The 15329-nt window shown below is 47.9% G+C and overlaps 1 protein-coding gene across 1 annotated transcript in view; it reads right to left on the reverse strand.

Moving 5' to 3' along the window:
- HEG1 (heart development protein with EGF like domains 1) overlaps positions 1-15329 on the reverse strand; it is a 91777-nt gene that overhangs the window by 49247 nt on the left and 27201 nt on the right. The window contains exons 3-5 of the mRNA XM_051859197.3: positions 15029-15322; positions 5883-6224; positions 4027-4362 (exon numbers count right to left, since the gene is read on the reverse strand). Of these exons, the coding sequence (XP_051715157.2) occupies positions 4027-4362; positions 5883-6224; positions 15029-15322 (972 nt within the window). The remainder of the gene's footprint in view (positions 1-4026; positions 4363-5882; positions 6225-15028; positions 15323-15329) is intronic.

Below are 15329 nucleotides of genomic sequence, written 5' to 3' on the forward strand. Positions count from 1 at the left end.
GAACTGCGCATCAGCACCTCCGCTCGGTGACCTAATTTACGGGCAGGTTTATTACTTCAGCGAACAGGATCAATACTGTATTTCTGCACGCTGGTACGTAATAAACAGTGTTTCTATCAGGGAAAGTGCTGGTGGTGGCAGGGAAGGTGACTAGCGGGCCAAGGCCCGGGAGGGAGGGGCATGGTCCTCCCAGACCCCAAAACTTAACCTTCAGGTGGGACCAGCGAGAATTGCCTATGGTTTATATAGTGTGTGCACATGTGGGCCAAGGTTAAAGGTGGGCTTGTTTTCTGTTTTAATTTTTCAGATACATTATTGATGGGGATGGAATTTGGATGGTGACAGTGTATAAATATCCTTTTCCTCCTTTGGGGGGGTATACGCTTTATGTTATGAAGATTAGTAGATTCTCAAATAAACTCTTCTTTTCAGAAATTATGAGGGCGAAGTCTAATTCATCTTGGCCTGAATACTTCATAATCTGGCTCTTTTCCTAATTCTTATTCCTGTTCCCAGCCCAGACTGGCACTTGATATCCCACAGACACCCTTTGATGAAAGCAACATGTAAAGTGACTGCTGGGTCAATTCTTGTCCCTACAGGTTTGAATTAGCTCAGAGGCCAGAATGCCCAGGGGGACAGGACACACAGTGACCAAGGCAGCGCCACACAGATGTTGAGTTGAGCCTAGCTGAGGAGTTCAGACAGCTATGGCGAGATTCAGCAGCAAGGTGCGTTGGAGCAAAGTTCTCAGGGCAAAGAAGAAAAAGAGCCTTGGACAGAGAGACCTTAAATGCTCTGTTAAAGGAGATTTAGGCCAAGAGCCACATCAGGGTTGAGGCTTAACAAAGTGGAGAGTCGTGATCCATAACAAAGGGACTGAATCTGAACCCAGAAAAAAAAAAAAAAAAAAAAAAAAGGCAACAGACCAACAGACCAGGGAACTCCAAAAGCTGGGTTGCTCATTCAGCTTTGGGTGACTGAGAGGAAACAAGATAATAACCCGCAGCGAGACGATTTTAGGGCCAGGCTACTCTTTACCTAGCTCTGTATAATTGAACCCCGAGATCCTGTCACACTGAAATCCCATTTTCCACATGAACCAATTGAGCATTAACTGCAAACAGGAGGGATGCTGAAAAGACAAAAAAGAGAAAGACTTCAGAACCTAAGATCCTGGTTTAAGAGGGAAAAACTCTTCACAGTGGGGGAGGGTGGGAAAGGATTCCTTTTGTTTAGGAGCTAGATAATGTGTTTTCCACGCACAGACATAAAAGAGTTAAGTATCCTCTACCCACGTGCGTGACCAGCAGTGTATGCTTTGTCACCTCACCTGAGTAGTGGCAAGCGCTAATTCTCCTCATCAGTTAGGATTCTCACATGGGGGCTATGGAACTGCTGTTAGGGATAGCCGGCTAAGAATGTAAACCTTGTGAGAGCTGAAAGGCTAAGTTAATGTCCTTTTGCTGTTGTCAACATGCATTTTACGTTGATAAGAATTCTGAGAATTGTTTTTAAAAATAACCAAAAGCATTAAAAAAGAGAATCAAAAGAAAAGTTTTGTCAAGTTGATAATTATACTTAATCAAAATCAAAAACTTTTGTGTTGTAAATGATTCCATTAAGAAAGTGACCAGTGCTGTGGTGTAGTGGGTAAAGCTGCCACCTGCAATGCTGGCATCTCCAAATGGCGCCAGTTCGAGTCCCGGCTGTTCCACTTCTGATTGAGCTCTCTGCTATGGCCTGCAAAAGCAGTAGAAGATGGCCCAAGTGCTTGGGCCCCTGCACCCGCATGGAGGGCCCCTACACCCGCATGGGAGACCCAGAAGAAGCTCCTGGGTTCTGGCTTCAGATTGACAGCTCCAGCCAATGTGGCCATCTGGGGAGTGAACCAGACCTCTCTCTGTCTGTCTCTGCCTCTAACTCTGCCTTTCAAATAAATGAATAAATCTTAAAAAAAAAAAAAAAAAGAATAAAGTGGAAAGATAACCCACAAAATAAAGAAATGTATGCAAATTATATATCTCATAAAGGTCTAGTATACAGAATATATAAAGAACTCTTACAACTTGGGGCCAGCACTGTGGTGCAGCGGGTTAACACCTTGGCCTGAAGCACCGGCATCCCATATGGGCACCGGTTCAAAACCCAGCTGTTCCTCTTCTGATCCAGCTCTCTGCTATGGCCTGAGAAAGCAGCAGAAGATGGCTCAAGTCCTTGGGCCTTTGCACCCACATGGGAGACCTAGAAGAAGCTCCTGGCTCCTGACTTCAGATCGCCACAGCTCTGGCTGTTGCAGCCAGCTGGGGAGTGAACCAACGGATGGAAGACTCTCTCTCTCTCTCTCTCTCTCCTCTTTCTGTGTAACTGTGACTTTCATATAAATAAATCTTTTTTTTTTTTTTTTTTTTTTGACAGGCAGAGTGGACAGTGAGAGAGAGAGACAGAGAGAAAGGTCTTCCTTTGCCGTTGGTTCACCCTCCAATGGCCGCCGCGGCCAGCGCGCTGCGGCCGGCGCACCGCGCTGATCCGATGGCAGGAGCCAGGAGCCAGGTGCTTTTCCTGGTCTCCCATGGGGTGCAGGGCCCAAGCACCTGGGCCATCCTCCACTGCACTCCCTGGCCACAGCAGAGGGCTGGCCTGGAAGAGGGGCAACCGGGACAGAATCCGGCGCCCCGACCGGGACTAGAACCCGGTGTGCCGGCGCCGCTAGGCGGAGGATTAGCCTAGTGAGCCACGGCGCCGGCTCATATAAATAAATCTTTAAAAAAAAATGCTACCTGCCATGAAATGCCATTTATATAAATTTTAAAAAGAAAAAAAAAAAAAAAACTTGAAGCTAGGGGCCAGCACTGTGGTATAGTGGGTTAAACCTCCACCTGTAATGCTGGTATCCCATATGGGCGCCGGTTCAAGTCCCAGCTCCTTCATTCCCAGTCCAGGTCCCTGCTAATGTTCCTGGGAAAGCAGTGGAAGATGAACCAAGTCCTTGGGCCCCTGTACCCACATGGGAGACCTGGAAGAAGCTCCTGGCTCCTGGCTATGGATCAGCCCTGCTCTGACCATTGCAGCTATTTGGGGAGTGAATCAGTGGATGAAAGAGCTCTCTATTTCCTTCTTTGAAACAAATAAAATAAATTAATTAATACTTTCAAAAACTTGAACCTGATTGCTCACAGCCACATAATTCATAACAGACAAACATCAGGAACAACACAGACATCCATTGACTAGTGAAAGAATAAATGAAACATCAGAAATCCGAACAATGGAATATTTTTCAGATACATATAAAAGAATGAGGTACTAAAACATCCCTGCACGCGTATGAACCTTGAAAACCTGTTAAGTGAGAGACACAAAAGGTCATGTATGATTTCATTTACAGACAACGTCTAGGCAGGCAAACCCAGAGGCAGGAAGTGAACCGGGTGGCTGCCGGGGCTGACGTAGGGCAGAATGGCAGTGACTGCTGCTGAGTACGGAGTTGGTTTTGGGGGATGAAAACGTTCTGGAACCAGACAGTCGTGCTGGTTGCACAACTCTGTGAATACAGTAAAAACCACTGAATTGTTCCACTTAAATAGGCAAATTATATGGAATGTTAATTATATCTCAAAAAACCTGTGTTTTTTCAAGGGGGGTGGATTTCTTTTGACGAATGCACAGACCTAGAGTGAACAGCCGCTAAAGAGGTGATGTTTTCACCTTCCAGAAGTTTTGAGATGGAGGCAGGACTGGGGTTTGGAGTGGGCTATAAGGAATGGGAGGATACAGACAGAGAAGTTCTGAACTGTGTACGGGAAGAGGAGGCAACAGCAACAGCTTCTTGAGATACGCCAGAAAAAGCCTGAGGATATACAAGCAGATCTGAGACAAGCAGGTAGAAAAATGGCTTGAGAATAATGAAACCAGGGGCGTTTAAGGAGTATTTCATTACCGTGAAGCCTTAATGTGCTATAGGAGATCGCAAGCATCATTAAGTCCCTGTCCCCTCCGTGTAGAGGTCTGTGCAATGAAACTCACTTGAACGTTCTCCACGTGGTGCTGAGGAGTTCAGGCTTTCCGACGAAGACGTAGACGGAGACTCCAAGAAACTTGTATCGCCCAGAACGGTGCTGCTTCTTCCAGACCATGGAGCGGAGTCCGAGAACTGGGTCGAAACCGAAGTGTTCACGGTTCCAGGAAATGAAGCAGAACTTCTTGTCACACCTGCAGATGTCCTGCTGTGGGCCAGGAACCAGCGTGCGGTGCTCTCTGCACCCCTGAGGGAAGACCTGGAAACAGCCCCAGTCCGCGATGTGGAGGTGGAGCTTCCATTCCGGAGCTCAGGGCTGCTGGCAAGCTGCCGTTCTGCAGAAGCTGGAAGATTCACAGGGGAAGGCGCCATTACGTGGATATGAAAGAGCTCTCCCTACAGCTGGGAAGCGAGTCCTCCCTAAGGGAAGGCTCCCGTGTCCAGGAACCTCGTGTTGATTACATGCAAACACGACAGGCACTGTCATACTTTGAGTAATTATGTCAGGACTCTTAGCTGTCAGCCAGATAGCAATACTAACAACAAAAGCTCGCGAGCAGGGGCACTTCTGAACGGCACACACGTGTAGCAGAGTAATCACAGACTTGAGGATTTTTTCTTTCCCACAAGTGGACAAGGGAGTAGTGGCATGTCCAGCCAAGACAACTGCTTACATATACAACACAGAGCACTTTTCTAAAACAGCTCTAACATTAACAACGATTAACAAGGATTACTCTAATTCCAAAGTAAAGCAAAAAAAAAAAAAATCCAACCATGAATCTGTAAACTGTATTTATATCTGCACAATTATTTGTAAAGATGATCTGAACACAGAGTAATTGGAGTTAATTTTAAAGAGCAGGCCAGCTCTCATTCAAAGAAAATGCTAAAGAGTGACAAAAAGATGGAACCAACCTCGGGAGTCTGAAGTCTCAACCGTGCTGAGAGCTAAAAGGAGTGCACACGTTACTTAAAACCTGTGAGTCAGGGCCGGCGCTGTGGCAGAGTGGATAAAGCCGCCACACGCGGTGCCAGCGTCCCATATGGGCACTGGTTCAAGTCCCAACTGCTGCTCTTCCGATACAGTTCCCTGCTGTGGCCTGGGAAAGCAGTGGAGGATGACCCAAGCACTTGGGCCCCTGCACCCATGTGGGAGGCCGGGAGGAAGCTCCTGGCTCCCGACTTCGGATAGGCCCAGCTGCAGCCGTTGAGGCCATCTGGGGAGTAAACCAGTGGATGGAAGACCTTTCTCTCTGTCTCTCCCTCTCTCTGTCTGTAATTCTACCTCTCAAATAAATAAATAAATCTTAAAAAAAAAAAAACACTCTGGGTCTTGGTGTCCTTATATCTATAAAGCACTAGGAATGACACCTGTCTGATTAACTTCACAATGTCTCATAAGGAGGAAAATCACAATGCAATAATGCAGTTATCCACATAAAGGAGCTGGTGTCACCAAAGAATACACTTTGCTTTGGAAATTGCTAAAGGGCCTGAAGAGTCCTAAGAAAATGCAACTAGTTAAAAATGTTCCTGATGTGCAGCCTGTGCTGTGGCACAGTAGGTTAAGCCTTTGCCTGCGGTGCCAGCATCCCACATGGGCACTGGTTCAAGTCCCGGCTGATCTACTTCTGAAGGCAGTGGAAGATGGCCCACGTGCTTGGGCCCCTGCACTCACATGGGAGACCTGGAGGAAGCTCCTGGCTCCTGGCTTCAGATTGGCGCAGCTCCAGCTGTTGTGGGCACTTGGGGAGTGAGCCAGCAGATGGAAGACCTCTCTATCTGTAACTCTGCCTCTCAAATAAAACAAACAAGTGAACAAATAATGTCCTTTATAGATCAAGAAAGGTGGAATGCTTACTTGGGGAGTCATTCTGCCAGTGTAAAGATGTGTGTCCAAATTCATTCTCTGTGGCTGGCTCAGTGAGTCCTGCATCCCCTGGAGTCCTGGTTATGCTGCCGTTCCCTCTCGATTGCTCCACAGACGGGGAAGCATGGACGGCAGCTGAAGTCGTGGCGGCTTTGGAGTCCTCAGGGAAACCTTCTGTCTCATTCACAGGTCGCAGACTCACTGCTAAGGACCGGAGCATCCTTGAGGCGCCGTCAGAGAGGGTGGAGGCAGCGGCATGTGCACGCTTTGTCTGACTAACCACAGGGCTCTGCAGGGCAGTGGAGTTCGTAAGCTCCTCTGTGCTTCCAGAAACTGAAACAGAAGAAAAGAGGCCTCAGAACCACTCAGGAGGGATTAGAAAACTGGGGACTGGCCTAGGTACAAACCATGCTTATTACAGGTTGGTTGAAAACATGTGAATTCTATGGGCCTAATATAGATAGAAACATTTGTGTACTAGGGCACTTCAAAAAAGTTCATTGGAAAATGGGATTAAAAGGTTGGTTTATTCTGGTACAAAAAAAGCTATGAAATCCATGCAATCCATGAACTCTGTTTCCATACACACGTGCAGCCAGGACACAGCGCATTACTCTGTTCTCATCAGCTCTACTTCTCACAGCTGAATAGGGACACGGAGAGGGCACAAGGAAAAGCATCTACGCAAATTCAAAGGGAGACAGGAGGACACAAGTGTGGTGCAGTGCGATGGAAGAGAAAGATGAGAACTTCTGAAGCCCACATTACTGCTTGAGGACAGCCACTGTGGTAAGGTTTTTGCCATTTTGATTTTGTTTTAGCCATGTAACCCTTTTATTCTAGTGCTATAGATTTAAAAACCTATACATAGGGGCTGGCGCTGTGGCACAGCGGGTCAAAGCCCTGGCCTGACATGCCCTCATCCCATATGGCCGCCAGTTCTAGTCCTGGCTGCTCCTCTTCTGATTCAGCTTTCTGCTAAGGCCTGGGAAAGCAGTGGAGGATGGCCCAAGTCCTTGGGCCCCTGCACCCGTTTGGGAGACCTGAAAGAAGCTCCTGGCTCCTGGTTTCGGATCAGCTCAGCTCCATCCTTTGCAGCCATCTGGGGAGTGAACCAACGAATGGAAGACCTCTCTCTGTCTCTACCTCTCTCTGTAATTCTGTCTTTCAAATACATAAAATAGAAAACCTATGCATAAAATGAGTTACCATGAGGCCACTGTAAAGTGCTTGGCCCACTGAGGGGGCCTAGGTTTCTGCAGAACACAGCTGGGGCACTGCTGGCCTCGAACAATAATTCCCAGCCTTGTCCCCATCAAGAGCTTTTATTGTTCCTCACCTCATGGCCACCGTCAACCCTGTGCTTTGAAAGACCACTAACCAAACTGCAATTTACTAAGTAACACACCTTCTAGCCAGCAGGAGATACTCATTATTATCCCTAAGAACTGGCTTTAATTCTATCCAAAAGCAAGCAGGCTTCATTATTGTGGTTAGCCTAATCAAGTTTTAGGGACCAGCTCTCAAACCTATGTGCCTCCAATAGGCCCCTTGGAGATGAAGGGCTCCAGCCTGGGGACTGTTTTTTCTGACCATGTTGGCAGCCATTGGATAATTGTCCAAGAACCCTGAGAATTAAATTACATACCACTGGTCAAAAGGCATCTTCGGCTATGCACAAGTACAGGGCCTTGCTCATGTCTCCCTTCCACAAAGAAGTTTCAAAGGATACCCTGAAAAGTAGCCTTCAGAAGGGTACGTTAAAACCCTCATTACAAAAAGGAACAGAAAGCCGGCGCCGTGGCTCACTAGGCTAATCCTCCACCTTGCGGCGCCGGCACACCGGGTTCTAGTTCCGGTCGGGGCGCCGGATTCTGTCCCGGTTGCCCCTCTTCCAGGCCAGCTCTCTGCTGTGGCCCGGGAGTACAGTGGAGGATGGCCCAAGTGCTTGGGCCCTGCACCCCATGGGAGACCAGGAAAAGCACCTGGCTCCTGCCATCGGATCAGCGTGGTGCGCCGGCCACGGCGGCCATTGGAGGGTGAACCAACGGCAAAAGGAAGACCTTTCTCTCTGTCTCTCTCTCTCACTGTCCACTCTGCCTGTCAAAAAAAAAAAAAAAAAAAAGGAACAGAGAGTGGGAAAGCTTGGTGAGCAGGGAAAAAACAAAGGCAAGAAAAGAGCGTGCTATATTTTTTCTTTTTAAGTTAAAAACAATAAAAAGTATATCTACATAATGGAAAGATTCAAGCTGTTAATTATGACCCAGAAAAGGGAAAAAGGAAGTTGTTATTATGAACAGTTCTTCAGAAACCAATCCCATGTGCATCTGTGGCAAAAAGCACAGGTAAATTTTAGACAGAAGGAGTGCACACACAGGAAACAAAAGGTTCTCCTATGATGCCATGGAACCGGCTGGACCTAGAACACAGGGATCTAGCTGATGAACTTTACTGGAAAAAAAAAAAAGATGCAGGCAATCTGTAAAGCTAGTAACTGAAACAAAGGGATAGAAAGACCTGGACACAAAAACAGAACCCGACTTATCCTGATCCACCTTTACTTAAAAACAAACAAGAAACACTTGCAGGGACAGGCATGGTGGTGCAGTGGGTGAAGCAGGGAGCTTGGTGTGTGAAGGGGTGCCCCCCATCCCATATCACCTGCGGTAGGGTCCTGCACATGCTTCAGAACCAGCTTCCTGCTAACGCACACCCTGGGAAGGCAGCAGATAATGGCTTAATGGCTTAAGTACTTGGGTCCCTGCCACCCACATAGGAGACCTGGGTTGAGTTCCTGGTTTTGGCCTGGACCAGCCCCAGCTGTTGCAGGAGTAAACTCATATATGGAAGATCTCTCTTGCACTCTTTGTGTCTTTCAAATAAATAAGTAAATAATTTTTTAAAAGATTTATTTATTATTTGAAAGGCAGTCTTGAGAGAGAGACAGAGACAGAGACAGACAGTGAAAGAGATCTTCGATCTGCTGGTTCACTCCCCAAATGGCTACAAAGGCTGAAGCTGGGCTGATCCAAAGCCAGGAGCCAGGAGCTTCCTCTGGGTCTTCATGTGGGTCTAGGGGCCCAAGTACTTGGGCCATCTTCTACTGCTTTCCAGCAGGGAGCTGGATTGGAAATGGAGTAGCTGGGACTTGAACCAGAGCCTATATGGGATGCTAGTGCTGCAGGCAGCTGTTTTACCCACTATGCCACAGCCACAGCCCCAGAAAATAATTTTTTTAAAAAGGTCATGGAAAATGGAATAAAAAGACAAGTTTTTTTTTTAAAGGAAGGATAATATAGATATGTCCCTAAATCCTCACCCAAACACTTAGCTTCTCAGATCTAACTTTATTAGAGCCGTCATCTATATCCACAAAATTATAATCTCAACAAATTGCTGGATACTCTTTCAAAACACTTTCATCCCCAGTAAACTGTATGGTTTCAACTATTCAATCTTCCCTTCAAACTAGAGACAATTACAGCCGATTCAGAACTCAGTAACCCAGGCCTGTCCACTCACAGTGGATGTGGCAAATCAGTGGCCACAGGAGCACAATCACAGCAGTCATAAATGCTGAAAGCCAGGACAGTGGCTGTGTTCCCCTGGCCCTGAGGGCTCCGAAGGACAACGCTTCCTCATCTCACTGTTGCCCTCAACATAAAAGCTCCAATTCCTGACCAGCTATGTGCCAGGCACTGTGCTAAGTTGTATGCACACTAGTCTCATTTAACTCTCACAGTGAAGCTATGAAATGTGTGTAAATACTTCTTTGGAGTTAGTACCTCTTAATAGAAGGAGGGAACGTTTGGTCAAACTAACCTACAGTCACCGCTTATAGCTAGCTCTAAAGGAGCAGCACCTGCTAAATAAACCTACAAGGAAATCAATCATGGGCCTAATTCACAGCCCAGCATTATTGATTATTTAATAAGTGTGCTTCCTCACTCCTTTCTTCCCCTCAAGCAGACATTCAAAAATGGGAAGATCATCCATCTGGGAACAGAAACAAGCCAAGTTCCTCTCTACACCAGGAGGTGGGAAAAATGCCCACCCAGTGGGTCGTTCCAATCATGGCACAAAATGTTGGCCCCTTGGCATGCATCAGAACGCTCAGCCTTGACTCGCCTGCTATCCAGAACTTGACAAAAGTACAGCCGAGGTGGCTGACGTCTGAGAAAGATGTGTAAACCCACGATCTTCTGAGTGATGTAGGCTCTCTGCCTTTACAAAGTAAAATCACCACAAAGCAATTTAGCTGGACCACATCAGCTCTGCTACCCACAGAAATACTTTTCCTAAGTTGAGATCCATTATTAGGCCCTCAGCTCCTACTGAGAATCTATACAACCACGTTACCTTTTAAAAGAACATTACCACAGTGGACACAAGCAGCTATTGAAGGCATTTTCCATTATGATCCTCAACATTCTTTATATAACTATTCTCCTTAGCATTAACTGCCCTGAAAACACTTATGTCTATGGATAAAACTGTGTGCTTACCTTATCTAACGATCATCACATGCCCCATCCGGTTTCTCTTTGTGCCCTGGTTTCCAGGAAGCTCAGTACTAAATTTAGTGCTCAACTGTAGCCCCTGTCACACAATTCAACGTTCCCATTTCTCTTTCTGCTTTGAAAAGAGAGCTGTTTTTCCCTGTGTGTTGTGTTGTTACTTTTCTCCCGATGATCAAACAGGACATACCTGACCATTATAAAAAACACGGAAATTATAGAATGATATAAAGCAGCAAAAGATGTAAGCAGCAAGAGAAATGACCTCCAATGGGTTCTGATCTCTTTTGTTAAAATTAGCTTTTGGGACTGGGCATTTGCCTAGCTGATCAGAAGGCTGTGTCCCGTATCAGAGCCCGAGTGCAATGCCCAGCTTTGGTTCCTGACTGCAGCTTCCTGCGATGCAGATCCTGCAAGGCATCAGTGATGGCTCCAGCCATTGGTTCCTGCCACCCACCTGGGAGACTTGGATTAGATTCCTGGCTCCTGGCTCTGGCCCAGCCCAGCCTTGGCTGTTGTGGGCACTTGGGCAGTGAACTGGAGGATGGGAGTTCTCTCTCTCTCTCTCTCTCTCTCTCTCAAATAAAATTTAAAGAAAAGGGGCCAGCACTGTGGTACAGCAGGTAAAGCCACCACTTGCAGTGCCAGCATCCTATATGGGCACCTGTTTGGGTCCTGGCTGCTCCACTTCCAATCCAGCTCTCTGCTATGGCCTGGAAAAGGCAGTAGGAGATGGTCGAAGTCCTTGGGTGCCTGTACCCATGTGGGAGACCCGGAAGAACCTCCCGGCTCCTGGCTTCAGATTGGCGCAGCTCTGGCCATTGCAGCCATTTGGAGAGTGAACCAGCGGATGGAAGACGTCTTTCTCTCCCTCTGTTTCACTGTAACTCTGCCTTTCAAATAAATAAATAAATATTTTAAAAAATTTAAAGAAAAAATTTAAATTTGATGTTGTCACCTGGACCTATACCTACTTTATTAGTGTCAAGCATTCAGTTTACTTCCGGAAGCAGGTAGCTCCTGGCTATCGCAGCCTCGGAAGAGGTTGGTGTGCGTGCGTGTTTCTGTGTAGCCGAGTGAGGAGTGAGAGGAGGCAGAGAATATAGAGGCTGAATGTGTGTAAAACAACCAATGTGGAAACCAGAAATAATCTTTCAGATCACCTGGTCTAATCCCTCTAGGTTTCCCATAAGGAGCCACATCCTCCCCGTGCCAGCCTCTTGGCTCAGCATCCTACTGCTCACCTAGTGGGAACATCACTAACTGGATGGGTCTAAGTGCCGGGCTTCCCACTGGTCACACTCACTGGTGGATGGAGGAGCCAAGGGTCGAAAGGCGCCAGGCTCACTGCCCTCCCTCTTCATGTGTGAATGTTTACGGAGCTGGCCAGCCAGGCAGGGCCGACTTGGGGTCCACCTTGGCAGGTCCTGCTGGCTCTTCTTCAGCATTCCCGCCCGAGGGCCTACAGCTCCTGCTTCGTGTCATCAGAAAGGGGCAATCAAATCCCAAGATTTCCGTTCAAGGTTGGGGTAGGAGGAATCCAGAGCTCTGCTGGGTTAGCAGGTGCTAACCCAGCTTTAAAAATAAGGCAGCATTTTGTTTCTCATTTGGTTTTAGGCCCTTGTACATGTGTCCTCAACATTCTCAAGGGAAGAAGGGGGGCTGGCAGGCCGATTCAGACGTTCCTAGATGCCAGGGGATACACCAGCTTAACAGCACCCAATACCCTCTCTAATCTCTAAAAGTGGGGTGGGACTTTACCTAGAACAGAATGCCCAGTTCACAGAAGGGGAAATGCTTGGTGGAAGTCTCCCAACATTCAAAGTATAAGCTTCTACGAAGGACAAAAGCTCAAAGAATTTTTAGGGCCAATTATTTATATATATTTTTTCGTGTTGAAAAGTACAGGGGCTGACGCTGTGGTATAGTGGGTTAAGCCTCCGACCATGGCACTGGCATACCATTTGGAAGCTGGTTCGCATCCCAGATGCTCCTCTTCCAATCCAGCTCCCTGCTAATGCATTTGGGAAAGCAATAGATGATGGCCCTAGTGCTTGGGCCCCTGCACCCATGTGGGAGACCCGGAAAAAGGCCCTGGCTCCTGGCTTCAGATCAGCCCAGCTACAAGCATTGTGGCCATTTGGGGAGTGAACCAGTAGAGAGAAGACCTTTCTCTCTGTCTCTCCCTCTCTCTATCTGTAACTCTACCTTTCAAGTAAATAGATTTAAAAAAGAAAAGTGCAGGTGACCACAGGGTCAAGCCTAGTACAGCTGGACATGTTGGCTTTCAAATGTCCATTGGCAGTGGCTGACGTAAGCCACAAACGTTCAGCGACCCTGGTCAGACTCCACGTGCAGCTTCACAGAAAATGCTTCCTTTCTACCATTTAGTGAAGCTGCTTGTAAATCACTGAGCCTCAGAACCTGGAGGCCGGCAGGGTTCATAGCTTGTACCCAGCTCAACCAATATTTATGAATGATCTTAAAAGGCAATCTCCTAAAAACGTGAATCATAATAATACCCCGTCAGCAGAAGACTGTACAGAGTATGGAAGAGGAATGGTTGCTTTAAATAGGCCTTACAGAAAGGCCCTCTGGCTTCAGCCTTCACTTTGATGACATAAACCTAAACTCCTAGTCTTGCGAAGTACTTCTAAAAACCCCTGACCTATAAAATCTCTCAAATGGCAATTGCTGCAGAAATCTAACCTCTATTTCCCAAGAATATTTCTGCCCTTCTCAATCTTTCTCCCTACAGCTTGAGGATAAAAACACGGGCAGCACACGCAGACTGAAAACAAACTCAGAGAGAAAAGACAGGCAGGGATGCCAACATTCTCTTTGGCCCACGGCGGGATGGGCCCTGGGAAGGGGTTTAGGCACGTGCTGGACTCCTTTTCTTTTCTTCTTCTTCTTCTTTTTTTTTTTTTTTTTTTAGATTTATTTTTTGAAAGGCAGTAACAGAGAGAGAAAGAGAGAGATCAATCTGCTGGTTCACTTCCCAGATGGCCATGATGGCCAGAGTTGGGCCAGGCCAAAGTCAAAAGCCAGGAACTTCATCCATCCCTCGCTTGTACACAGAGGCCCAAGCACTTGTGTTGTTCCCTCTTCCACTGCTTTCCCAGGCACATTAGCAGGGAGCTAGATCAGAGATGGAGCAGCCAGGACTCCAACTGGCTCCCATATGGGATGCCAGCATCGCAGGGAGTGGATTAACCTGCTATACATGGCATGGGCTCCTGGTCTCCACTTCCTGCCGACTCTGGTCTGGGGCAGCAGGGAAGCTAACAGAAGTTCAGGCACAGCTGTGTCCTGAAGAGGTTTACAGCGTCTCTGGGCCCACAGGCAGTGACCTGGCATGACAAGGGATACAGCACGGAGGACGGAGGGTTGAGAAAGGCTCAGGTAAGTGGATCCCGAGCAGAGGTGATACCAATGAGCAGGAACAGAAACGGCAGGGAGAGGGGAGCGTACTCTTTCAACCAAGTGCCTGGAAAAATCTTACCTGTATTTTCCTTGCCATTGAGAGAAACGTGTTTACAATAACGAATGAATAAAAATCTAACTCCTCATCAAATGGCACAATGCTCACTATTTCACGCACCCTAACACGTGGCCTCTTGTGTAAGAAGACACAGCAACACTGAGTCTTTGTTGTGTGTATGGGAACGGGGGAGACGCAGGAGGTGGCGAGCAGAAAGGCCTAGCTTAGCCACCAGACCACCATTATTTTTCTCCTTATACAGGTAAAACAAATTTTAAACATGAATTCTTTTTTTAAAAGATTAATTGAAAGGCAGAGATACAGAGAGAGATGGAGAGACAAAGAGACAGAGAGAAATCTTTCATCTGCTGGTTCAGTCCCCAGTTGGCTACAGGGGCCAAGGGTAGGCCAGGCTAGAGACAGGAGCTTCATTTGGGTCTCTCATGTGGGTGCAGCAGCCCAGGTATTTGGGTCATCTGCCACTGCTTTCCCAGGCCAGAAGCAGGAAGCAGGACCAAAAGAGGAGCAGCCGGGACATGAACCAGCACCCATATAGGATGCCGCTGTTGCAGGCGGCAGCTTAACCCACTGCACCACAATGCCAGCACCTAAACAATAATGTTAACACCGAGATAAACTGTGTCTGCTGTATTCTACTCCAAACATTCAGCACTGGAGGAAATGAATTTTTCCTTGATGTCCTTTCTCCTTGGCCCATCTGTTTCTTTTCTTTTCTTTTTCTTTTTTTTTTTTTTTTTTTTTTTTGACAGGCAGAGTGGACAGTAAGAGAAAGAGAGAGAGAAAGGTCTTCCTTTTCCGTTGGTTCACCCCTCAATGGCCGCTGCAGCCGGTGCACTGTGCTGATCCGAAGCCAGGAGCCGGGTGCTTCCTCCTTGTCTCCCATGTGGGTGCAGGGCCCAAGCACTTGAGCCATCCTCCACTGCACTCCTGGGCCACAGCAGAGAGCTGGACTGGAAGAGGAGTAACCGGGATAGAATCCAGCACCCCGACCAGGACGAGAACCTGGGGTACCGGCGCCGCAGGAGGAGGATTAGCCCATTGAGCCGCAGCGCGCCCCATCGGTTTCTGTGTCCTTTGAAGACGCTGGAGTGGGGACAAGGGACAGGAGTACTCACGTGAGGACAGGTGTGAGGGAGGAGAGGAAGCCGGCGTCCTGGAGAAAAGTGAGAGCCCCGTGCCCGAGGAACTGCTCTTCCTGGACAGTGTGGTGGACTCTCCCGCCTCCGTAGCAGGAAGAGAGGACTGGCTGGGAACCCCTGAGGCGGCCACTTGGGTGTGCGCAGTCGCTGCTTCTGGGAGCCGCCTCCCCGTCTCCCGTGGGCCCTCCGATGTTCCGTGTTCCACGCGAGAAGGGGCAGGGCTTGCTGCCAACCCTGGGCTGCTGGCTGGCAGGGGAGGCCCCTCCCAGGCTGAAAA

The sequence above is a fragment of the Oryctolagus cuniculus genome, chromosome 4 (genome assembly GCF_051225735.1).
Source record: "Oryctolagus cuniculus isolate XC-2025 breed Fujian yellow rabbit chromosome 4, ASM5122573v1, whole genome shotgun sequence".
Lineage (NCBI taxonomy): Eukaryota > Metazoa > Chordata > Mammalia > Lagomorpha > Leporidae > Oryctolagus > Oryctolagus cuniculus.